Here is a 25,685-nt window from a genome sequence, read left to right on the forward strand (position 1 = left end):
GTATTTCTCCTTAAGCACCTGAGCAGCAAGAGAGTCGGAGTTAGAGACTATTCTCCAACCTTGTTTAGCTAGAAGGGCTAAATTAAAATTTGCAAAGTCCCTTAGTCCCAGACTACCTTAACATTTAGCTCTCTTCATTTGGTTCCAATGGACCCAATGGATTTTTTGTTCCTGAGGTTGCTGCCCCCACCAAAAATTTCTTACCATTTTGTTCAATTTATGGACAAGCTGCCTTGGTAACTTGAAAATCTTCATGCTATAAGTTGGGATGGCCTGAATGATGGTTTTGATGAGTACTTCTTTGCCTACTTGGGAGAGGAACTTGTTATTCCAATTTGTGATCCTTGCCTGCACCTTATCCAGAATACTTTTGAAAGAGTTAGCTCGAGATCTCCTAATAAGAGCTGGTAGGCCTAGGTATTTATCATAGGAGTTGGTACCCCTTATCCTTGCAATGCTAGTGTTGGTTCCTTTGGACTCCTCACTGGTGTTTTTGCTGAAATATATTGAAGTTTTCTCCTTGCTTAGTCTCTGACTTGAGGCAAGTTCATAGGATTCAAGCAAGTAATAGCGTCTGCTCCATTCAATAGAGTTGGCTTTGCAAAAGAGAAGGCTGTCATCTACCAAAAAACAAATGGTTAATGGAGAGTTTATTCCTTCTAATAGGTAACCCAATGATCATCCCAGATCTCGCAGCCTTATTGAGCATGCAACTAAGGACCTTTGTGCACATGATGAACAAGTAAGAGGATAGTGGATCCCTTTGCCTGAGCCTTCTTGTGGGTTGGAAGCTATCTTGAGGAACACCATTAAAAATGAGTGAATAGGAAACTGTCCCTACACATCTCATTATCAAGTCCATCCAGTCTTGATCAAAACCAAATTGATGCAGAACAGATTTCAAAAAAGGTCATTCTATCATGTCATAGGCCTTACTCATGTTAAGTTTGAGAGCCATGAAGCCATCCCTTCCCTTTAGTCTAGCCTTCATTGTGTGTAGAGACTAAAAGGCCACTATAATGTTGTTTATTATCCACCTACCAGGGACAAAGGTTATCTGAGTGGGGGATATTATCTATGTCAAGACACATTTTAGTCTATTAGCCAAAGTCTTGGCAATGATTTTGAAAAAAACATTACAAAGACTTATAGGCCTAAAGTCAGTCACCTGTGAGAGGGAAGGTTTTTTGGGGATCAGAGCAATATTGGTTTCATTTAGGGCTTTAGTCCACCTGCCTCCATTTAGTGCTTTTAGCACTGCTTGAGTGACTCTAGTTCCCACTATGAACTAGTGGTTTTGGTAAAACACAACAAGGAATACATCTGGGCTAGGTGATCCCAGTTGATTCATACTAAACAAAGCCTCTTTGACTTAAGATTTTGTGAAGGGTCAGAAGAGGGTGAGGTTCATTTCTGTTGTGAGTTTCCTAGGCAAAGATGATGTGCATTCAACAATGCCAATGGGACTCGAGGAGGTGAATAGGTTTTGGAAAAATTTCTGGAAAATCTAACTTATGTCCTTCTGACTTGTAAACTCTTGTGCAGACTCATCTCTGATCTTAGTGATGGTGTTTTGCTTTCTTCTTTGATTTGCACATTTATGGAAGAAAGTTGCATTACTGTCCCCCTCTAAACCAGTTTTGCTTAGCTCTTTGTTGCTATTTTGTGTTTTGTACCTCAAGCAGTAAGTCCACTGCTTTCTATAGAACTTGAATTTCATCGTACAATTGGCTGTCATTTATGTCTTAGAGAGAGTTAAGCAGGTCAATTTTGGCTTTCAAAATTTCCCCATGGCTTCTGTGTAGATCCTTGCTCCACCTTAATTTTTCAGACTTTCTTGGCAATTTCTTAGGCCAAGGAGGGTGTTTTGCAAAGTCTGGTTGTCCTATATGACATTCCTATGACTGTTTAATCAAAGTCTCACATCCATCCTTGCTACTCCAATTAGCTTCATACATTAACATTATTTCTTGTTTCTTCCTGGCGAACTTTTTCTAGATTTGAATAAGAAGGGGCATGTGGTTTGAGGTGGCAGCTGCCAGGTGTTGGGCTGAGTGATCCTCAAACTTTGCAATCCAATTAGAGTCTCCTAGGGCTCTGTTTATTCTTTCTTTTGTGAAATGCTCTCCCTCTCTATTATTAGCCCAGGTATCTATTACTAGCCCAAGTAAAACTATCTCCTTCATAACCAAGGTCATTGAGGTCACAGTGTTTTAAGGTCTTCCTGAAGTCTAAGATCTATCTATAAGGTCTAAAAGCAGCTCCAAGTTTTTCATCTAGACTCATGATCTCATTGAAGTCCCAAAGCACATCCAAGAAACATTCATTGTAGGGGTTAAAGCTTTTAAGAGAGTATTAGGGTGGCCATCAAAATCTATTAATAACCAGGGAGTCTCATCACTAGATGTCTTGACAAAGCATGAGATATGCCAACTAGTATAGGTATCAACTTTAAAGTCCACTGTGGAGTTCCAAAGGAGGGCCAATCCGCCACTTCTTCCCCTACTATTGACACTGAAACAATGGTCAAAGCCCAGCTTGATTCGAGTTCTCTCCATCTTGACACTGTTGCACTTAGTTTCTATGAGGAAAACCAAGTGTGGGGCCTTTGATTTCACCATCAGGTGAAGTTCATGAATTGTTCGAGGGTTCCCAAGCCCCGACAATTCCAACTTAAAATGTTCATTTGGAAAGGTGGGGCAACTGAGCAGCCTCCACCACATGTGCCTGAGTTAGTCTCCTTGCAGGTGTGAGATTGATTTTCATTTTCTTAAGGCCATGGGAGCTGGACCGAGTTTCCATCACAGAAGTTGGTCTTTTGGCATTATGAAGTTGAGGAGAGGCGTTTGAGAGATTGGTAATGTCAAAAAGGATAGAGGGTTGTCCCCTAGCTTTCCTTTTCCATTTGCTACCTTTGGTAGGTAGAGGTGGGGTTGATCGAGGTTTAGACATAGTGGGAGTTGACTTGTTAAGGGAATGACAGTGTCCAGTAATGTTGTTGACTGCTAGCCTACTATTTTCTTTCATAGTAAAAGGCAATATATGGCTTTTATTACTAACCTCTTGCGCTACATCCTCAAGAAAAGATGAAATTACCTCTTTTGGCTCAGTAGGAATCCCAAAATTCTGGGGATCCTCAGACATACTCACAGGACTGCTGACCTACTCAGAAGAAAAGTTGCTTTCCTGATTGATCTGGCTTGAGTTTTGCTAGTGCGTGATTAGCTCCTGGAAAATAATCGTGGTATACTGACTTGTAGCCTCTGCCTCCTCTACTGATCGTGACTTCTCACCAACAATATTCCAATCACCTACTTCCTCTAATTACTCCTGGGGAAGAGGTTCCTAAGATGTGAACCTCCATATTTCTTCACAGTAGAAGGGTGAAGAGGGACAAATGGTGCTCTTAGCCATTGTCCATATTGCTCTTGAGATTGAAACTTGGACACTTTCCATTTGTATGCTTCAGTAGACCACACTTGAAGTAGAAGTTAGGAAGTCTTTCATATTTGAAATAAGTCCAGCACTATTTGCCTCCCAGGTTGATCATTATGCCTCGTAACAGAGGCTTGGTGATGTTCACTTCCACTCTGAGTCTTAGAAAACTCCCCCATCTGCAGCCCTGGTCATCTACTTCCACTGTGTGCACCTTGCCTATGGTTGCACCTATCCTTTTCGCCAACTGCTCATTCATGCCTGCGAATGGTAGATTGTGCACTTGGACCCATAATGGTTCTGAGGTGAAGTGCACCTCGTTGGAAGATAGCTCTCCTTCGAAATCCTCTAGACAGATCAAGTGTTGATCAAAAGTCCAAGGCCTCCCCTTCAAGACCTTGTTCTTATCAGACAGCAGCTGAAACTCTAATAGAAATTTGTTGGTGCCAAGTTCTTTAAAGGTTAGCCACCCTGCTATGTTCCACACTTTGGCCATGGTGGTCTTGAAGGCTTCATGGTTTGCATTCCTGTCGTTTAGAATAAGAGCAAGGAGACAATGACTGCCCTTGAGTTTGGTAGATAAAACCGCTTCCTCTGGTAGAATTAGTTCTTGTTGTTCTTCTTCTGTGAGCTTCAAGGTTCCCCAACATGCAATAATTTCATCCTCCATTGTTACAGAACTCTATAAGCTTACGCCGAAGAGAGAGAAGCTTTGTCAACAAACAAAGTGAAACACCTCACCCTTCAAGAGGAGAGAACCAAAGCTAATAAGCCCCCCAATTGAAAATCCTCTTGAAGCTTAAGGCTATGTTTGGTTACAAGACTCAGATGAGGTCAGTCTAATTTTAAGTTGAGTCTAACATCCAAACACTCAATTCTCAAATTACTAAACTTATCTCAACTCAAAACCTCATTACATGTGGGACCTACAACCTTTCTCAACTTCCCATAAAAAGTATTAAACTCATCTTAACATCCAAACACACTTTAAACTCAGTTTTTAAACTCAGTTTAAATAGGTCTCACATAATTTCCTTCACTACTCAACTCACTACTATTTATAAAAAGTTGAACTCAGCTCAACTCTTAAGAGAATTGAACTAGTCTTAAAAATTATCTTGTGTAATTTTCACTTATCTACTTGGTATTAAAAAGGAAAAAGAAAGAAAAAATCAATAGATTAGGAAGTGTTTAAATTGACTTAAAAATGGTTCATTTTTGTTTTGAAAACTTGAGTAAATAAATTTATACTCAAATTTGTTTGAGTATACAAGTTTATGTTCCCTTACAAAGAGAAAAATACAGTTTTTACCCTCAAAGTATGAGGTGTTGCTTCCACCAGTCGGCGGTTCAAAGGTTGTTAGAGAGGAAGAAGAGGACGAAGGCAAAGAATCACAGATCAATCTAATCTGATATCGCCGTAGATACTGCTAACATTTTCTGAACTCAATGCTTACACCACGAGGACCAGCATTGCCAGGGACTGTCTTCAAGCAGAATTACGTTCGAAAAACAAAAAATGCACAATCACGTGCACAGATGTTGAAAGGGCCAAAAATAACATGGGAGGAGAATCTATGCGAATAATTTTGATTCTGAAAAGGATAATATACCTTGGAGAATAAATTGCTAATATTGTTAGGTATACATCTTTGTTTTCAGAATGGCCAGCAAGATCTGTTTGCCAAAAAAAAAAAAGGCAAAGCTAGACAAACGAACCATTTATTGAAGTTGCAGCAGTGGCACAGCAGAAGTTTATTGATGGACAGACTCCTAATGCTTAATTCGAAGTGCTCCTGTTAGCAGCATAGGCACGGTATCCAGCCAGTCCGACAACAGTAACAGCAGCCCCAACTGCAATTTGATACAAAAATCCAGTCAAAGAAATGCATAAACAAGATAGAAATGATAACTGTGCAAGTACAAATGCTGGGGAGATGAGTGAGCTAGAGAACCATACTCGAGACATAGATGAGAGATCGATTAAAAAGCTGTTGGTACTGCTTGCGCTTTCTTCCAGTCTCAGTTTCAGGGATGCCCAAATGTGGATGTTCAGCTGCACTTATAATTCTACCAAATATATTGTGTGGATTGCTCAATTTCATGCTCAAAGGAATAGGTGCCTCTATTCCTAATTTCTGACTTACCTAAGACAGGAAAGTCAAAATTTGGAATTATCAGCACATTTCTCTGTCAAAAGATGTATGAGCAAATAAAATCGCATATTTGAAGGAACGGTTTATAAATCATGTAAACATGTAATTGAGTAAGTGCATATTGCTGGTTGAAAACTATTTCCAAACCCCTTCTTTGGCATGGGTTAAAGATCAGGCCATCAACAATCTGTCCAAAGGACTCCCTTCTGGCTAAATCCTACAAAAAAAAAAAAAAGAGTATGTGCAGACAAGGTAACCAAGGAGAATGGAAAAACCTTTAATGAATCTCGTATTGCCACTGGATGTGGATCTAGATCATCCTTAGCAGAAATTAGGAGGCTCGGCACTCCATAACCACTTTCTTCTCCATGCCTAGCAACATTCAGCAGAAGCTCTTTTGTGCTTTTCCATGATTTTTCATCTGAACTGGAGGTAGAAGAATGTTGTCACACTTTGATCATGATGCAGAAAAGTTAGGTACCTTTATTTGATTCTGGTAAAAAAGATGGTACTTCTTTTTTTCAAACTCAATTTTTTACTTTTATCCAGAAAGGGTCGATTTTTTGGTGATTCTATCCTGGAAAAGATGCAATTCTTATTTTATTCTAGACTTTTGTCAAGGAAAACTAAAAGAGCACGAGGACCTAAAAACCTGATCTCCCTTTCCATCTTCATTCTGGTTTAAGTCTATCCCAAATCCACAAAATGGAACACATTACACCCCAGGATACGGAAATTGTTCATTAATAAGTTGAACAATCACATGTACGTGTTTGAGAGGTTAAAAACAAACTTTGTGGTAGGATTTGCCAGGTATAATTCATCAAGACCCTCTTTCATTATGATTTTAGGATCCACAAATCCAACTTCAATCTAGTAGGCTAATCGTGCTTTTGGACCAAGGAAATAAAATAATCTTCTTTTATTTATAAGTAGAAAGTTAGGAAATCGGAACCTAACAAGATAATGAAAGGCTCTTCCAGGAAGCAGCATAAGAAAAGGAAGGATATAATTCGGAAGCAGTCTAGGGGTAAAGACGTAGGCTATTCAACCAACCATAGGTAATAGCTCTAGGCTAGCACTCCCTCACTGAACACAAGCCCTGCAAAGTGACAAGTCTCAGCTAGGAGTCTAATAGGTGTGTGGCAGGAGCTCTCTCTTCTAGAGCCCTTTGCAATGGGTTGAATATATATCAGCACCTACAAGATCAATTTCAATTAACTGGATTGAAATCGAATTGCAATTCCAAAACCCCGCACTAGCATATCATGTTGTTGGACCCATGACATACATTAATTCGAATAAATACAAACAGCATCGTGCTTACCTGTCATAGACAAAGACAGCTACATCACAAGCAGCCAAAAATTCCTGATTAGACAAGAACTTTTTAGCTCCATCTTCTGGTATCTCTCGCAATAAAAGAGTCCTCTTACACCCCTGTAAGGGAAGTAATATCATAAAACATGATTATGTAGCTCAACAACAACTAAATAAGATGAATGGGCGCATTTATTTTTAGAAGTTAGCATGCAGATTAAAAAAAAAGAAGCCTGTAGTTTATTTTTCCTCTGGACATCATCTTTACTCACAATACTAATGTCGTAGATGGTTTTAAATGTTTGCGTGAATAGCAAAGGAGGGGCAGGGGAAATATTCCATTAAACAACTAGACCACACATTTTTACTGAGCGTACTCACCCCATGCTGGTCAACAACATTTGCTGCATAATGCTCGCCAGTTGCTGAATTAATTTTGGATAAAGGCCTGTAGTTGGAATGGGCAGTGAATGCATTGCTTAGAAGAAAGGAGAGAAAAATGAAAAGTTATAATTAGTACACGATATAACAAAAGGAAAAAAAAAAAAAAAGTTAACCAGGTGCATTAGAACAAGCTGGAGGATGAACCTATCAAGAATGTTATCCACTGATAAAGTTATATTGACTATAGTAATTGGTTCAGATGCAGCACCTTCCTAGTAATGAATTCAATAGAGAAGATTTTCCAGCACTTCTAGGACCAAAAACAAAGCATTGAAAAACATTTCTCTCTGTTCTTTGCTTTTTACGATCTACTGATCTTCTCCTTGTGATACGAACCGCTGAAGCAGGATCCCCACCATATCCAATATATACTAAGTTGGCCAAACTATGATGTGGATCTAGTGATGTCATAAGAGCCCACTGCAACCACATTTTTAACAGTGGTATTATTAACATTTAGCTTCAGAAGATGGATGGATGGAATCTAAAAAAGATAAAGAAAGCAATCATAATTATGTAACAAACAAAGAGATCAGGGACAAGGTGCAGTACTCATTTGTACATTGATTGGTCAGTTTGTTGTGGGTTACTGGTGCTCATATAATTCTTATGTTGGAAATAGTCTTTTGTGGTCTCGGCAGTGGTTAGGGGAAGGCTGTGGGGCTTTGGCTATTTTTACTGTAGTTTAAGTTTTTTGGTGGAAAACATGCTATTTTTTTATTATTTAAAATTACTTAGAACACAATTTTGAAAGTCAGTTTGCTTAAAAATAAAGCTAGCTTTTCTGGCTCTTTTTTAATTTTCAGGGAAATATAATATGAAATGATGCCTTGATTTCTCATCCGTATGGATGGGAGAATCATATCAGAATTTTCCAAGCACCCTTTGCAGGCCTTTGACCACCATAAACAGTAGTCAAACTGAGTTTTGATGGCAGCTTTCCAATGAGAGAAGAAATGAAGAGTTGTATCCTCATGTTCAAAGGCAGATAAGCCTTGAAAGGTTAGAAGGAAGCTTTCTTCTTTTCTTACATTTTTTTGCTGATTAAATGAATGAAATGCTAGTCGGAGATTCAACTGTTATCATCAGTTAGTGTCATTGGAAGATGAGATCCTGAAAGGAATGCTCAGAGAATCTCCAGTGTCAATCACCGTGCAGATACAATCATATCATATACATTAGTGAAGGATTGAGGTCATTGAATGTGAATTCCCACAAAGCGAAGTAGAGATCACTATGCCTCATCTCCCAGTCAACATAGGCTACTGGGATACGCAAGCATGTAATCCATAAAATAATACATAAACGTGGAGAAAATAAATGATATCCCAACTTGGACAGGGACATTCATTGTTAAAATGTCAACATAAATCACTTTACTCTTAAATAGATTCATTTTGCAAGTTTGTTATCACAGGTAATTCCTACAAGGCTACATGCAAATGTAGCTGTTGGGGGTAAATATACTAGGCCCAGCCCAAGACGCACCAAGCCCAATCCATGATAAAGGTACTATCAGGAAGCAAGTGTAAGAGTGAGGGAGGAAAGAAAAAGCAAGAGCAGAGGAAGAAAGGTAAGTGAGACACAAGCAAGGAGATGAAGTGACATAAAGCTGATTTTCTCACCTACTACTGATAGGGTCATAATAAAAAGGATCTGAGATTTGAGGGAAGAGGACTTCTAGATAGTTGGGCGACTACTACAAGAACACAGGGAGAGATCTTCAATCTCACGAGGAGAGATGCCATTTTTATCTTCTATAGGCTAAAGGGTTCCGACCCCCATCGTACAATGAGTATGAAAGACCATGAGATACCGTAAAATACTCTCATCATAGTGGATTTGCCCTCTAAACTACCCGTGGACATAGGCACTGCGCCAAACCACATAAATCTGTGTATTTCCTTCTCTATTTATATTTTTTATAATTTTTCTTTATTTACTGCTATGGATGTACATACGAGTACCGTACCAACGCCCCAACCCACTCTGCGGGCTTCAGACCGTTTCAACAAAATGCGGGACACCTCCGTGGGCCGGGAATAACCATTTCTCCAATTCTGACTAGTTGGGAGATTTTATACGTTAACAGTTGGGATCGATTTATTCTCTACACTAGAAGAGAGAGAAGGAGGATTTCCTGGCTTCTAAAGTCATCTCCGAATGAGCAGATAAGATTCACCTCACCTTTTCATTTGTCATTATTTTATCTTATTACTTTGGGTAAAAGAAAAAAAGAGAGAAGAATTGGGCGAGAGAGAGTTCCTCGCCCATACGGTTAAGAACATTGTGCACTTAGGTGCACCCAGAGGCTCGTGCAACAGGGTGGTTGCTCACCGCCCCTCACAAATGGCTCCGCTTGCGACGCCCACTCCAACGGAAGGCCGGACAGAATCAGCGGAGGTTGCTCTGCTTGGTTCTCGCCATGCAAGGTCCAAGGGCCAATGGGAACCATCTCGCCAACCAATTGTGAGCTGGAGAAGCAACCGTCGGCCACCACGATCCCCGTGGTGTCAGTCTCCAGCACGGTATCCCTCTTCCAAAAACGCCACAACAGCCGAAGCACCCACAAAAGTCATCCAATGCACACAACAAATGAACCCGATCGAGATGTGTATAGTGGCGGGCATGTAAGCCCACCACATCTTGCCCAGCCCCGAGTAACTCAGCCACATTTGCTCGCCCACAGTGATGGCTAATTGGCAAGGGAGCTGCTCAACCACAGCTTGCTCGGCCACATCTTGCTTGGCCACAACAGCTTGCCACATCCTGTGGCGGGCAACCACCTGAGTTACACACCGCCAACTGACCACGAGTCTCTTGCCACCATGTAGATAGGCCGGCTCCATTTTCTTGGTGAGCAACAAGCAGTATCTCACCACCATGGCAGGCCACATCTCGCCACCCTCTCGCTACCGCCTAGCTGAGCACACACGTAAAGCTATGTGAACCACGACAGCCAAACGCAGCAATCATTCTCCTCGCCTACAAAATGTTGTTTGCCCATAATCAGTTGCTCACGACAGTAAGATTGCTCACCATGGCAAACAACCCATGCAAAGCACGATCGGAACAGCTAAACGACCTTGAATAGGCCGCTCAGTATCATGGGCCCCCAGATCTTCATCATTGCCAAAGCATGGCTACCCGCTGGCCTCATCTATGCATCTCAAGCCTTCACCACACTAGTGAAACGGTTCAGGTTTGCAAATCTCAAACTTGTGATTTAGATTACCTACACTAACCTGTTTGGTCTTTGGTGCGGTCGAGATCCGTCTCCCACCACAGTCGTGCGGTCAAGATCCGTCTCCTATCACAGTCGTGCGATCGAGATATGTCTCTTGCCACAGGTTGAGCTGTCTCTAGCAAAAACAATGTGGTCGAGCTTTGTCTCCAACCAAAGCAACGCAACCATGGGGCAAAAAAACTCCACTATCAAAATGGAAACACCACCAGAAAATCACATAAGGGGCAAAAAAAAACCACTACTACCAACAATGGCAAAAAAAATCACGGAAATATGCACTCTTTGCTATCGATAACATTCAAATGGTTGCATCCTCAAACGCCCTTATTACAAACTATGCAAGTTTTTCTCGAGCTCCGCACTCGCAATCAGCGCGATTGAGCCGTCTCCCGCCTAGCCCTCCAAGCCGAGCTTCGCGCTCGCACTTAGCGCGGTTGAGCACGTCTCCCACCTAGCTTTGCAAGCCGAGCTCCGCACTCGCACCTAGCATAGTTGAGACGTGTCCTGCCTAGCCCTCCAAGCCGAGCTCTGCACTTAAACCCGTTGAGCACATCTCCCTCCTAGCTCTCCAAACCAAGCTCCGCACTCACACCCAACGCGGTTGAGTCGTCTCCAGCCTAGCCCTCCAAGCCGAGCTCTGCGCTCGCACTTAGCACGGTCAAGCACATCTCCTGCCTAGCTCTCCAAACCGAGCTCTGTTGCGAGTAACATCTCCCACCTAGCTCTCTAAGCCAAGTTCCACATTTGCACCTAGCGCGGTCGAGCCATCTCCCGCCTAGTTCCACACTCGGAGTTCTTCATTGCTTAGCATAAACAAACAGAAAACTAGGAACCAATTCCCAGAATTTATTTTTCTATAGTTTTCCATAGACTATCGATACCCCATATGATATGGATAAAGGGTAGGTGGTGTATGCAGTATGGGATCCCACATTGCTTGGGAATGAGAAGTTCTTACTCTTTATAAGGTTCCAATAGGGCTCCAATTGCATCATTGACTAGTCTTTTTGGAGTATAAGTCATGTGGTTTGGGCTTTCCATTGAGGCATTACAAATGATATCAGAGCCTATCCCAACCAGAAATGTGGTATTTGAGCCGTGCCACCTACAATGGACAGGCCCGGGAATTTAAGAGGGGTAAATTGTGATACCCCATATGATATGGATAAAAGGTAGGTGGTGTATGGGATCCCACATTGCTTGGGAATGAGAAGTTCTTACTCTTTATAAGGTTCCAATGGGGCTCCAATTGCATCATTGACTAGTCCTTTTGGAGTATATGCCATGTGGTTTGGGCCTTCCATTGGGGCGTTACACTATCTCTATCGTGGTTGACTTGAAGATTCTCAAATTCTTCATGTTGAGTAAATCGACCTTAAGAAGGCATACTATTGGGAGTAAATATACCAGGCCCAGCTCAAGATGCACCAAGCCCAATCCATGATAAAGGTACCATCAAGTAGCTAGAGGAAGGAAAGGAAAAGCAAGTGCAGAAGAAGAAAAGTAAGTCAAACACGCAAGGAGTGTAAGACCCACGCCTCAAGCCCAGGCCCACGAGGAACGCAGCGATTAAAGAGTAAAATGACATTGTTTGGTAAGTGCCCTTCTAACCTCTCTTTCTTTTTTACCCCACCCCAACAGTTTCCTCCTCCCCCCAAAATCTTCGACCCCATTTTCTCTCCTCCCCGATACGATCTCACCCACTCACTTCTCATTTCAATTCATTTTTTGTCACTGCACTCGGATTCTCACAACCGTATCTCACCTTACTCGGATTTTTCAACTGTTCTTCAGCTCCTTCGTGCCACACTCCCCGCAGACTCTCCCACTTTTTTTTTCTCTCATTTGCACTCAAAACGCAGACGTCTCTCTCTCTCTATTTCTCTGTGAGTTTCGTCGCCCAAGCCCTACCCCAGCCCAACCTCCATGAACAAGAAACCAGAAGCTGCTATTCACGCATGCCAAGCTCTCCCTAAGGCCTTCTTTTTTTCCCCCACCAAGAAACCCATGCATAGCATCTCAACTTGCAAAGATGCACAGTGAACCAGAAAGCCACCGTCTAAACCCATGCACCACCGCCCTTCGATATTGTTCCAAGCCGCAACACCTCCACCAAGGGCCACCATCATTGTTGCCAACCCATGGATGAGTAAGCCACGCTCGGTCCCTCATGGAAAACCGCAAGCTACACGTCCCATGTACACCATGCCAAGGCCACGGCCAGCTCTATACACATCAACTGCCATAGCCTTACTCCAAGTTGTGCACCTCCCACAGGCAGACCACCATGAACAACGGTGAAGACCAAGACTTAGGCCACACGAACAGGCCCAACGTCCTCTGTTTTGGCAACCTGAAACAGAGTATTTTTTTCTTCCCGTGAGCAACAAGGCCACGGCCACCCTCCTCTATGCAACCACCACCCAGCCACCGTAATCCTCACCCCGCACAACCAAGCGCACATAAACCACTGGTCTAACCACCAAGTAGTTGCACCAAGGAATCCTCACGAACGACTATTCATGTTAGAAAGCCGTGAGGCCTAAAGATAAGTTCAACCTCCACAATACGTCGGAGAAGATGTGGTTCCCCTCCAACTCCGACTGACAGCGCTTCCTCTTCCATCGCACTTGCTGCCATGAAGGTCTAGCCACCAGCCGCCACACGGTCTCTTCCTTCTCGGTGAGTTTGTCTCACCATCACTGTGAAAATTATCGTGTAGCCTCCGTAAAGCAACCATGTACAAACCCAAATTATGTATTTGCCTCAACTTGAAAATCAACGGCAGGAAGTGAGTTTTACGTTAGACTTGTTTATGTTGGGCTACTCCTTACATTGCAGGCTGGGCTTGTTTTACAGTTAGTTTCTTATTTTGTTAGCCCAAAAACTCATATTTTTACAGTAAATTACTTAAGAATTTAAGTTACATTATTAAGTATTACTTTTTACAACTAAATTTTAGTAGCAATCAATAAGATTTTAATTTTATTTTTAAACACTTTTAAGTCTGATTTAAGTCTATCTTACTAAATGAGTTTCTAATGGTTACGTTAATTGAAATGGATACAATTATTTTATTAAGTTGTAAATTGAAAGTGTAGATAGGTTATTATAGAAATTAATAATATTAGTATCTATTAATTTATGTATATAACAAAATAATTATTAAAGCTATTTCCGTAGTATGTATCTAAGTAAATGGAGAATTTTAGTAAGTCTTTTTAGAAATTTAGTAACGTTTAGTATTCTGTATAGGTGATGATTGACATTCGTTCGGTATGGTTGTGGAAAAATTCAGAAAAGTTAAAAACCAGGTAAACGGGATTCTTATGCTAAACTTTGCATAAAAATAAAATAAATTAAGGCTGATTTTAAAAAAAACTATGCAAGTTATGTTCTGAAAAGAAATGTGAAAACAACCTCAGTTATGTGTTCTGCATTACTCATGAAAGTTGTATAAAAAGAGTATTTTCTGACATGATTGGTGGACATGAGAAAAATTTTGGCATACTAATACTGAATTATGCAAAAAAGCGAATATGAAACCTGGGAATTTTGTACATGTTATATGAAGATGCTCTGAATCTGTTTTGATTATGTGAAAATGATATGAATTTATTCAGTACTCTGTTTTGATATGATGAGGCATCTGAAAAACCTTTGGCATGACATTTTGATTATGTTTTTGATTTTGGTTCTGATATGATGATTCTGATTTTGTTATATGGGTGGTACCAATATCTCTGTTTCTAAGTGCACCCACTTTGGAAGCAAAATAGTTTTTCTGCGTAATCTTCCTTGTGTGCACACTTGGGGTTCCAAGAATGAATAAGGGAAAGATTCACATTCTGATACTACCTGGTTTGGCCATCGGGGATAGCACAACCCTACCACGGGGGTTAAACATAGTCTCTGATATGATATGGTGATATGATATGAAATGATATGATATGATAAGATGATGACGTTCAGTCATGCTATGCCAAAGGGTTTTTGAATATGAACAGTTTGAATTGTCACTCTGATATTCTGATAACACGTTTTAAGATTTGCATATTGAAACTAAAATGATTTGTTACTGCATTCTGAACTCTCTGAAAAGACTCATGTAGGGGTGAAAACCGACCATCTCGGTGCTATTTTGGTCCAAAACTGAAACCGCACCGACATGTTTTTCAAGGGGTGATATTGACCGAAACCAGCCAATAGGGGGGGGGTGTAAAACCAACCTGCGTAGTTTCGGCCGATTACCCTCAGTTCATCTGTGACCCCGTCAGTTTCACTCCCATAAAAAAATTTTCACAAATCTGAATTTTAACAACAAATATCAGCAAATCTCACAACAAATAATCAAATATCACAACAAAAAATAGAAAAATTCAAAACTGAATCGGAGAGGGAGGTAGCCCTTCATCGGCCTTCTATGCGTGTGTCGTCTATCATCCAATCAGAGTTGAGAGGGAGATGAGAGAGCTGAGAACTTGAGAGGGAGATTGCATTGGGGAGAGAGAGAGAGAGAGAGAGAGGGAAACGGCATGAAAATGAGAGGGGAAGAGGGGGTTGGGGGTTAAGGTTGAAGCCCTAACCCAAAACGGTGTATTAAACCAAACGGCGTCATTTCATATATTTTTTTTTCAAAACCCCGGGTTTAAAACGATGTTATTTCACTTACTTAAATAAAACAGAGTCGTTTTATACACGTATAATATTAATATATATATATATATATAATCAGCCAGTTCGCAGGTTTGAACCAGGTTCAAACCGGAATCGAACCGGGCAACATCGGTTGCAGCCTATTTCTACTGCCAGCTGACCAGTTCTCTGCCGTTTCGAACGGTTCTGTACTCCAACGGCCACTCTGCTTCGATCTCGGCCGGTTTAACGGTTTTTGTACACCCCTAGTCTCATGTGTACATATTAGTATATGTTCTTTGCTTATTGAGTTGTTGATAACCCACCCCCTTATCTTCATAATATTTTCAGATGATATTAATTGTTCAGCTGGGGATCAAGAATAGTGATTGTGAGCAAGACTAGCCAAGAATAGGAAGTTGAGTACCTAAGGGTACTATTGATGATTAAAGGAGTTTTATTTGGTAGTGGTTTTCAATTTGTTATGGATTATGGAGATTTATGTAATTAATAGTTAATTATGTCGGGGTTATTAGAGATTGTGGAAAAGTAGATTTATGTTTATTAGATTTATCGCATTGATGACTTTGTAGAGAAATTTATGCATCAAGTTGAACAGATGAATTTATGTTTTCGTGTTTTGGAGCCTTTGGAAATGATATTTGTATTTGAGAGACATGAGTTTAGGTGACAGGAAATAATTTTTTGACCCATCCGGGACAGGGGCATTACAAGGAGAGGAAGTGACATAAATTTTCTCATCTACCACTGACAGGGCCATAATAAAAGGGATCTGAGATCTGAGGGAAGGGGACTTCTAGACGGTTGGGCGACTACTATGAGGACAGTGGACACAGAGAGAGAGATATTCAACCTCACGAGAAGATATGACATTTTTATCTTCTCTAGGCTAAAGGGGTCCGACCCCCATTGTACACTGAGATACCAGAGACCATGAGAGACTGTAAAATACTCTCATCATAGTGGATTTGTCTTCCAAACAACCCGTTGACGTAGACCCTATGCCAAACCACATACATCTGTGAGTCTCGTTTATTTATACTTTCTATAATTTTTCTTTATTTACTACAATGGATGTACGGACAGGCACCATACCGACGCCCCAAGCCACTCCACGGGCTTTAGAGTGCTTCAACGAGATGCGGGACACCTCCATGGGCCGGGAATGACCCTTTCTCCCGTTTCAGCTAGTGGGGAGATTTTATGCATTAACAGAACCAAAGATATAACTCCACTTAAGCCTAAATCCCTTTAAATTCAAGAAATACAAAAACTTGCAATTAAATTAGGGGAGTTTTTTCTAATCAAGCATATGAGCTTTTGTATATCAGCTCAAAATTTGGGCCCCAGCAAAAGCCACTGTACAAAATCAATAAGCAAAACCTGTACAAAACTAAGAAACAAACTCCTACACAATTACTCTTTGGTCAAACTAGGGAAGGTTGATAACATCGTTTGTTGCTCATTACGGGGGGCGATCCAATGCTATGGCTGAATTGAGAGCATTGTTGGATGGGCTGAAGCTATGCCTAATATTAGACTCGAGGAACAATGTTGAAAATCTAATTCACAGGTGGTCTCTAATTGGCTAATTTGGAAGTGTAGTGCTGTTGTACCATGAGGGTATGGGACCAAATTTTGTTTGTTAGTATTAAATCATATATCCAAAAATGTCACAGGTGTGAGAGAAGCAAACAGTGTAGTACATGTTTTAGTCAATCTAGGGGCAACAGGAACCACTCGGGAATACATGGAGTGGTCAGATCTACTGAAAGAGGTTCGAGGGACAATGGCTATTGATTGCACGGGTATTACTACTTTATTATGTAATTGAGTCTAGTGCTAGTTCTTATACATGTCAATGTTGGCTAGTATTAGATTTTCTTTTAGGTTTGGTTTGGATGTTTGACCTTGGAGGCTATTTTTCTAGGTTTTCTTTGAACACACCAAGATGGATAAGTTGGTAGGGTCCTTCAGACCCACCCTTGGGGAGTAAACCCTGGAGACATGACCCCACCCACTAGAAGAGTATATAAGGTAAACAAAGGAAAACTCCTAGTGCAATTCAAACCCGAGATGTTTGGGTCTACCAGTCATCCCACTTGGCTGTACCACTTAGCTGCACCCCGATGAGTATCTATACATATTGATATGAAGCCAGGATACTTAAGTTACACCAAAATGTCACCATATACCATATACACCATTGAATATCATCAATATAAAACATGAACGAAATCGATACAACCACACATGGGAGGTGCAAGAATCACAGAACAGAAGTCATAAACACCTGAGATAGAAAGGCATTAAGTGATATATCACCCCGTGCTGTTCTCTCGGTCGCATCCTTATAAGGAGCCCCATCCCATGGACTGAAATTACAACATGAACAACACATGTAAGAAAAATATAGCCTGGGTATATAAGAACACCAGTTAAAGGTCATTCTTATGATTCAATGGTTTAGTTTTCAAAAAGAAGAAGCAGAATGAATGGAAACCACAAACAACTCATCACAAACGGACAAGTGCACAACAGACTTAATATTTTTCTAATTAGCAGGGCAGTAAATAAATGTGTATGCAGCAAACAAAGATTACCATCGGAACATTTTTCTGAAGACAAAACACATATATACCAAGTGCCACATGCTGGATAGCTAGGGATGGAAATACAGATCCTGTTCCAAAATCCAATTACTAAGCAATGAATTTAACATTTAGCCACACATTGTTTACCCTGTATCAAACAGTTCCCTATGGCCTGACCCAGGCAAGGGTTGCACTCAAAGCTACACATAAAAAAATAATTAGTACCAAGCAAAATAGACAGAAATATTTAAAATATTTAATTTTGGTAAAATAAAATTTATTAATAGAAGAGAGTAGGCATAGCCCAAGTACACATGACGTATACAAAGAGAACACCTATCTACAATTTAGGGACTAGTAATGGATACAAGAAAATCATTAAACTAATCCCATTGAAGTCAATAACAGTAGCCCAGAAAAATAAATTGTTGAATAATCTTTTGAGCTCATCCAGAGATTGCTCCCGATCTTCAAAGCACCGCCCATTTCTCTCCATCCAAAGACACCACATGAGACATAGGGGGATCATTTTCCATATAGCGGCAATTTGACGATTGCCAAGAAGACTTTTCCAACATGCAAGAAGATCCACCACCCTTCTAGGCATCACCCAAGCAACTCCGGTCCTGTTAAAAATGTCATCCCATAAAATCCTGACCACCTCGCAATGTAAAAGTAAATGATCCACGGTTTCTCCACTTTTCTTACACATATGACACCAGTCAATGACAATAGGCCCTCCATTCCTCAGATTATCAGTGGTAAGAAATTTCCCAACGGAAGCAATCCAGCCAAAAGAAAGCTACCTTGGGGGGTACCTTATATCTTCAAATGCTCTTCCAAGGAAACGGATTGCTATTCCGAACTGTCAAAGCCTTGTACACGGATTTATAGTTTCTTGTTGATATCCTATTATTAGTTAGCTTTTTCCTGCGAACTATATGCAAAATCAAATTATAATCACACATAAAATCCCATCCAAGAGTGACGTTACAGAGCATGGTTCACAAATGACTACATTAAAATCCATTATGGTAAAACATACAAAGCTACCGCATCCTTTAAATGGTATGTGAGTGCAGTAATACACTGTTAAGATGATTCTTCAACTCTAAAAAGCAATAACATGAATGTTTCTAAGAAATAACAAAGCATACAACCCATATAACAGCACAATCAAGTGTAACTGGAAGCAGCTTATTCATGAATTGAGTTTATAGTGGATCCACCGGAGACCAACAATATTTCATTAAGCATGAGTAGCATCATTTTCAGGCAGCCACATCAAACAAATGAAAGAAACAGAACTGTGGTAATGACACAAAATAATAGAACAAAATTTAACGCCAACTTTACCTTTCTGGAGCAGTACAAAATAGTTCATCAAGCTCAGTGGGTTGTAGGGCTCCATCCTAATAAGAATTTCCAGGATTAATATTCAGAAATTTAATGGCAGTAAATCAGTTAGCAAGTTGTAAACTGTCTAATTCTAGAACACATATTAACAGCAATGAGACATACATCGTCAGTGTCAAACAGCCGGAAGACACCACTCAGAAACTCCATAGCTTCACTTGTCAACTCCACACTCTACAAGATGACATCTAAGATTAATTAGTTCATATAGAATATATCTATATATAAGAAGAAACCTTAATATAGTAAGCAAGACTAGAACATCAAATATTCAACAACAAGGGTGGGAATTAAAAGGGGGACTGTCATAATATCATCAGTAATGATGCCAGAAATCAGGTAAACAGGATCCCATGAATTTGCAGCGCAACAATCCAGGTTATATGTTTCCTTGAATATTGGTGCATACACAGCACAGCGCACATAGCAAGCTCTCATGCTTGAATATGCATTTGCAGCCATTAAATATACAGGGACTCACTATTTTAAAAACCACCAGAAACTAAAGACATTCTAACTTTTCAATAATGAAGCATCTTAAATCACTTGATTACTTAGGTTTTTTTTTACACTTGAGAAATCTTCATAAAAAAAAATGCAAAAGACACAACACAACTACACAAGATGTGTATAAGAGAAATACCTATCTAGAAGAAGAAAAGATACAAGAAAATCATGAAAGTTAAGCCCATCAAGTATAGAGAAACTTCAGCATGATTTTCTTTGGGTGGGTTAGGGGACAAGTTTAAGTTCCACCTAGTCAAGTGGGATAGGTATGTTCTCCAATTTCTATTGACTGGTTGGGAATTAGAAGCTTGAGGGTATTCGATCGGGCTCTTCTTGAAAAATGGTTGAGGCGGTATAACACAAAGAGGGAAGCTCTATGGAAGATGGTGATTGATTTTAAATACGGGTGTATGTTGGGGGGGTTGGAGTACTAGGCAGGTACAAGGGGCGAATGGAGCGGGAATATGGAAGCACATATGTAGAGGTTGGGGGTGTTTGCTCAACACAATAGAATCGTGATGGGTGATGGTTCTAGAATAAGATTCTGGCATGACTTATGGTGTGGAGATCGAGCCCTTAAAGACACATTCCCTATAGTTTTCAGGATTGGGGGTGGACAGGAAACATCAATGGTGGATCTCATGAAGATGTCCGGTGGCTCAATCCACTAGAATGTGAACTTTATGAGAGCGGCTCCTGATTGGGAAGTTGGCAGCTTTGCTGATTTTTTTCAGAACCTTGCATGCCATGACATTGAGCAATCAAGGAACTGATAAATGTGGAGGATGCTTGCTAGAAAAGGCGATTTTTCTGTCTGCTCCTTCATAAGACCCTCATCAACCCACAACACAATAGCTTTCCATGGAAAAGTATTTGGAGAAATAAGACGCCTCTTAAGGCGATTTTTTTTTTTTTTTTTGGACAGCATCTTTGGGCAAGATCTTGACTATGAATAACTTACGAAAACATCGGGTAATTGTTGTGGACTGGTGTTGTATGTGTAGGAAAAATGGTGAGATTGTGGACCATCTTCTACTGCATTGTGAGGTCGCTAGATCGCTATGGGATAATGTCTGTAAAAGATTGGAGATAACCTGGGTTATGCCTACTATGGTAGTTGAGCTCCTGACCAGTTAGAAGAATTTGGGCGGAATTCCACAAATCACTGTTGTGTGGAAGATGGTGCCTATTCTTTGGTGCCTATGGAAGGAACAAAATGATCGTACTTTTGCATGATCGCCATCATAAGCATGCTTCAATGAACTCAAACCTAGAATAAGTTCTTCTAGCCAAATATGTGTGTGACATACAACCTCTTGTTTGAACAACAACAAGGTAGCCAACAAGGAAACTTTTTTTTGGAAAGTAACTTGCAACGTAACTTCATAAAAATCAAAGCAAGAAAGTGAGATCAAGATATGCCTGATCAGGAGCTCGCTTAGATGGAACTGGAAAAAAATCATCCCTGAGTTTTAGATCATCATCATAGCCAAATTTCCTCAAGACAGCCCAAGTGGTCTCAATACGGCCTTTTTCAATGAAAAGAGCATGGAGGAAAAGGAACCCTGTAAGGGTAAGGCCAAGCTGGTTAACTCCAGCAGGTATCTTCTCATGAACAACCCTTTTAACAACCACTATTTCATCAGGCTGCAGCGGAGCATTAAAACATTTAACCTGTTTAACAAATTACAAAACTTTAGACGCCAATCGATATAAATAAAAGGCTTGCACAAAACCGAAAGAGGATATTAAAAAAAAGACACATAAAAGGAACCTGAAATTCATTCAGCTCGACATCATTCAGGGCACCATCCATGTCATGATCACAAAGTACAAATATCCTTCTTAATGCCCTTGCACATCGTTCTCTTAAACATTGGTTTTCTTGGTCAAACAATGGGCTTGTTGGATGAAGTACCGCTTTTTGGGCATAATAGAAAGCTTCGGGGACCTACAAACTCAGCGGCAACCTCAAATACATAAACCAAATCATGACATTTAAATAATACGGACGCAAATAATTTTGATGCAGACATGTATTACATGCACTAGATGATAGGAGCAATGTCAGAGAAGTACCACTCAATGACCTTTGCTCTGGAAAAGAAGATTTTATCTTTCTTAACTTCTCTAAGGGTGTGTCTTTCCCATGTCTTTAGATTTTTTTTTCCATTTTCAAGAGAATGAATAGAGATATAACATAGTATTATGATTAATGGCCCCTAACCCCTATACTTATGTATGATCTGATGATGTTTTTTCTAATCAGTAAACAAAGAGTTTTATTAATGCTAAAGGTTAGCCCAAGTACAAGGACGTGTACAAGGGTGACACCTAAGCATGAGTGTCCAGTAATACAAGAAAATCATGGATATTCAATCCATTAAATCTACTACAAAAGACCAATGAAGGTATTGCAGAAAAAAGTTCTAAGTTCGTCCTTTAACCGCTCGTGCTCCTCGAAGCTTCTTTCATCCCACTCCCTCCAAAAGGCACCGCCATAGGCAAATTGGGACCATCTTCCATATTGCCGCGATTTGAGCATTTCCACATAGGCCTTGCCAACTTGCTAGGAAGTCAACCACCACTCTCGGCATCACCCACTCTAGCAAAGAATTCATTCCATAGAGTTATGGCAACCTCATAGTGAAGTAGTAGGTGATCAACAGTCTCCCCACTCGTTTTGCACATGCAAGACTAATCCAATATAATAGTCCAATGTTTTCTAAGTTATCTATAGAGAGGATCTTTCCCTAAGGGCCTTAGTCAGGGGTGGTAATATGTGATACGACCCGTTAACCTAACACGAACACGACACAAAATTAACGGATTTGAGTTTGATGTTAATGGGTTCAAGTCAAAACGGGTTGACCCGTTAAGACACGATTCATTAATGGGTCACTATCGGGTCGATCCGCTTAACCTGTTAGTGACCCGTTTAGACCCATTAAAGTTTTTTTACTCAAAATTATAATTATATCCTTTTTAACCTAAAAACAAAAATACTTAATCTTATTTCATATTTCCTAACTCTCTCTTTTAGTTCTCAGTTGAGTCAGTTCTCACGAGTCATGACCGCCTCTCACACTTCATATAGATTGCAATTTTGATTTTTTATTGTTTGGATTGTGATTTTAGACTTATATAGTTAGTTTTACATTTTTGGGAGATATTGTGATTTCAAATTTTATGTAAAATTATATTAATCAGGTTAAATTGATTGTTTTGATCAATTCAACCCCTTTATATAAACAGGTCAAAACAGGTCAAAACAAGTCATGTCGTGTCAACCCGTTATTTTAATGGTCATGTTAGGGTTTGAAAATTTGGCCTATTAAGTTTAACGGGTCGTGTTCGGATTGATCCATATGGTATAATATATACGACTTAACACAACATGAACACGACCCATTAAAACGATTTGTCACCCCTACTTAGTCTTCCAAATGGGCTTCCATGGGAATGGGTTTGCGTATGCATGACAATAGACTTGTAGGATGAACATACAATAAACTTTTCTTTCCTCGAAGGGCGCCATAAAATCTCATCATCCTCTCCCACCCTACGATCTCTAATAATGTTAAAGAGAAGTGCTAAATCTATAAAGAGATCTTACAAAAGTTAGGGAATGCTTGGGCCTTGGGGAATGAGATGAGATAAGAATTTTGTGAATAGTAGTAAGATGGTTTGTGAATAGTAGTAAGATAGTTTGAGATAAGTATTTATTGGATTTTGAGAAATGAGAGAGAAAAAGTTGAATAAAAAATATTATAAAATTAAAATATTATTAAAATATTATTTTTTAATATTATTTTTATTTTAGGATTTGAAAATGTTGAATTTTTTTTGTTTTTTATTTGAAAAGTTGGGAAAGTTGTAAAGATCAGTTTGAAAAGGTTGTAATGATTGGTTTGAAAGTTTGTATTTGAATGATGTTTGAGAAGGAAATGAGATAGGATGAGATGAGATGGGATGGGATGAAAAATGTTTCCAAACATCCCCTTAGTTTACAAACTGATGTGGTTTCATGTGATACGTCAAATCTACTTTACAATAAAAGGTACCTTACAATCTAATATACTATATCAAGTCACGTCAGTTTGTAAGCTTCATTTTATAAGAACCATTTGTAGATCAAGCATTTCCCAATGTTAAAACTTACTAACACCAGCAAGAAAACAAACAAGAACCATCTTTCTTGTGGTTTTCTGGTGGAAGACTCGCTCACCAAATGTGAATTCCAGTGAGTTATAAACACAACAAAACCCCAAGGCATTTCAATACCTGAATCATGGTAGCTGCAGAACATTCAATACATGTCTCAATTTCCCTGAACTTTTGCATGATTGGTGACATGACCTGCTCCAGGCTCATCTGGTTGTTCTCATCTCGCAAATCTAGTTTACAACCAACAACAATAACCGGTACCTTTACCTACCCATTTGTTACACAGCAAAGAGACAGAGCAGCATTAGTTTACTGGCTAGCATGGGGGTGGCAAAAAATTAAAAACAAAAATAACAATAACAACTATGATAGTTGGTAGTAGTAATATATAATCCTCGAACCTCCAAGCGACGAAGCTCATGGAGCCAGTGAGAGCACAGGTGACTAAGCGTCAAAGGTTGATCACAGGCATATGTTAACACGATGGCATCAGCTCGCTTCAGCTCTTCGTTAAGCTTACCTCTATTCTCCAGGCTAAAACATTTAAACTCAATCATAAACTTGCATACTCTTCTACATGATAAAAAGGCAAGCACACAGACGTTCACGGTACACGGTACACACGCCAAAATGCAATTGAAAAGTCGCTGAATAATATGATCAGGCGGGTGGCGAGATACTAACTTGTAAACTTAAAAATCGAATCGTGAAATGTTCGCCACTAAATTATGCTAATCAATGATTCAACTAAATCATCCTCGAATCGAATCACTTCTAGGTGAATAAAAATTACAAACAAAATTATTTTAAGCAGAAAAAAAAAATCACGACATAATACGCAATAAGTAAAGCTCCGTTTTCGTTCAATTTCCTCAGCTTCCAAAGCAACGCGCGCGCGCGCGCACTCGAATGTACAAAATCCATATGAAAGAAGCAAGTACCTGGAGGAGGTGTCGATAAGGGTGACGGGAACGTGATCGGGAAAGAAATCGGCGGGAAGGCGAGTGGGAGGGAGGACTGAAGGGACGTTCTCTTGGAAGGATTCGGAGGCAGCTGCCGCGATCAGGCTAGATTTCCCGGTGCCGCGGTCCCCAGCAACCACGACTCGCACGACGGTACGGCTGCCGGGGCTTCTGGAATATCCGACAAAGCCACCCGCCATTCCCCTCCGATTTGATTGAAGATAGAAAGAGACAGAGACAGAGACAGAGAGTGCGCGCCACAGTATGTGCGAGTGTGCGTCGGACGCTAGTATGCGTGATGAGGGAAAGTTTACAGTTTTGGGTCATGGACGAGTTCTTCACATGCGCGTAGGAAAAGGATTTAAACTCGCTGCAATTGTCTGCCATCTTTTTCTATTTTTAACGTTTGAATTTAACGTAGGAAAACTTGAAAAGATGCCCTCTTCAAAATTTGAAGAAATATGATTTGTAATGCATTGTAATAGTCAAACAATAAGGATTTGAAATATTAGCTATAATATTTAGAAGTGCATCTTCATATTTAAAAATATACTATTTATGTTTAAAAGTAATATTTTATTTTAAAAAATCAGATCTAATTACTTTAATATTTTATTCTAAAATTCAAACCCAACTAATAATTGAGAAATAGGTAGAAGAAAAATAATAATTTGTAAAAATTAAATTATTAATTAACATATAGTTAGTGTAGCTACAAAATATGAATAAATAAATAAATGATTATTAAAAAAATAATTTTATATTATTATTTTGACTAATC

At 39.8% G+C, this 25,685-nt stretch overlaps 1 protein-coding gene across 2 annotated transcripts; it reads right to left on the bottom strand.

Annotated features, from left to right (window-relative positions):
- Positions 1 to 5,013: 5,013 nt before the first annotated feature.
- Positions 5,014 to 25,257, bottom strand: LOC108986110 (mitochondrial Rho GTPase 2-like). 2 transcript variants are annotated; one of them, XM_035695711.1, is made up of 14 exons: positions 24,884 to 25,257; positions 24,344 to 24,476; positions 24,060 to 24,209; positions 21,550 to 21,726; positions 21,198 to 21,449; positions 19,374 to 19,442; positions 19,209 to 19,264; positions 17,552 to 17,633; positions 7,564 to 7,775; positions 7,293 to 7,389; positions 6,919 to 7,031; positions 5,867 to 6,017; positions 5,396 to 5,582; positions 5,014 to 5,289 (listed from the first exon to the last, which is right to left on the bottom strand). In XM_035695711.1, the coding sequence occupies exons 1-14, from the start codon at positions 25,102 to 25,104 to the stop codon at positions 5,216 to 5,218; spliced, it is 1,974 nt and encodes a 657-aa protein (XP_035551604.1). In that variant the 5' UTR covers positions 25,105 to 25,257; the 3' UTR covers positions 5,014 to 5,215. The 2 variants fall into 2 exon arrangements, with proteins under 2 accessions (XP_035551604.1, XP_018814175.1); XM_018958630.2 differs by having other exon boundaries at positions 7,293 to 7,359; positions 24,884 to 25,256.
- Between the last annotated feature and the right edge of the window lie 428 nt (positions 25,258 to 25,685).

Source organism: Juglans regia, chromosome 11, assembly GCF_001411555.2.
Source record: "Juglans regia cultivar Chandler chromosome 11, Walnut 2.0, whole genome shotgun sequence".
In the NCBI taxonomy this organism is placed as follows: domain Eukaryota; kingdom Viridiplantae; phylum Streptophyta; class Magnoliopsida; order Fagales; family Juglandaceae; genus Juglans; species Juglans regia.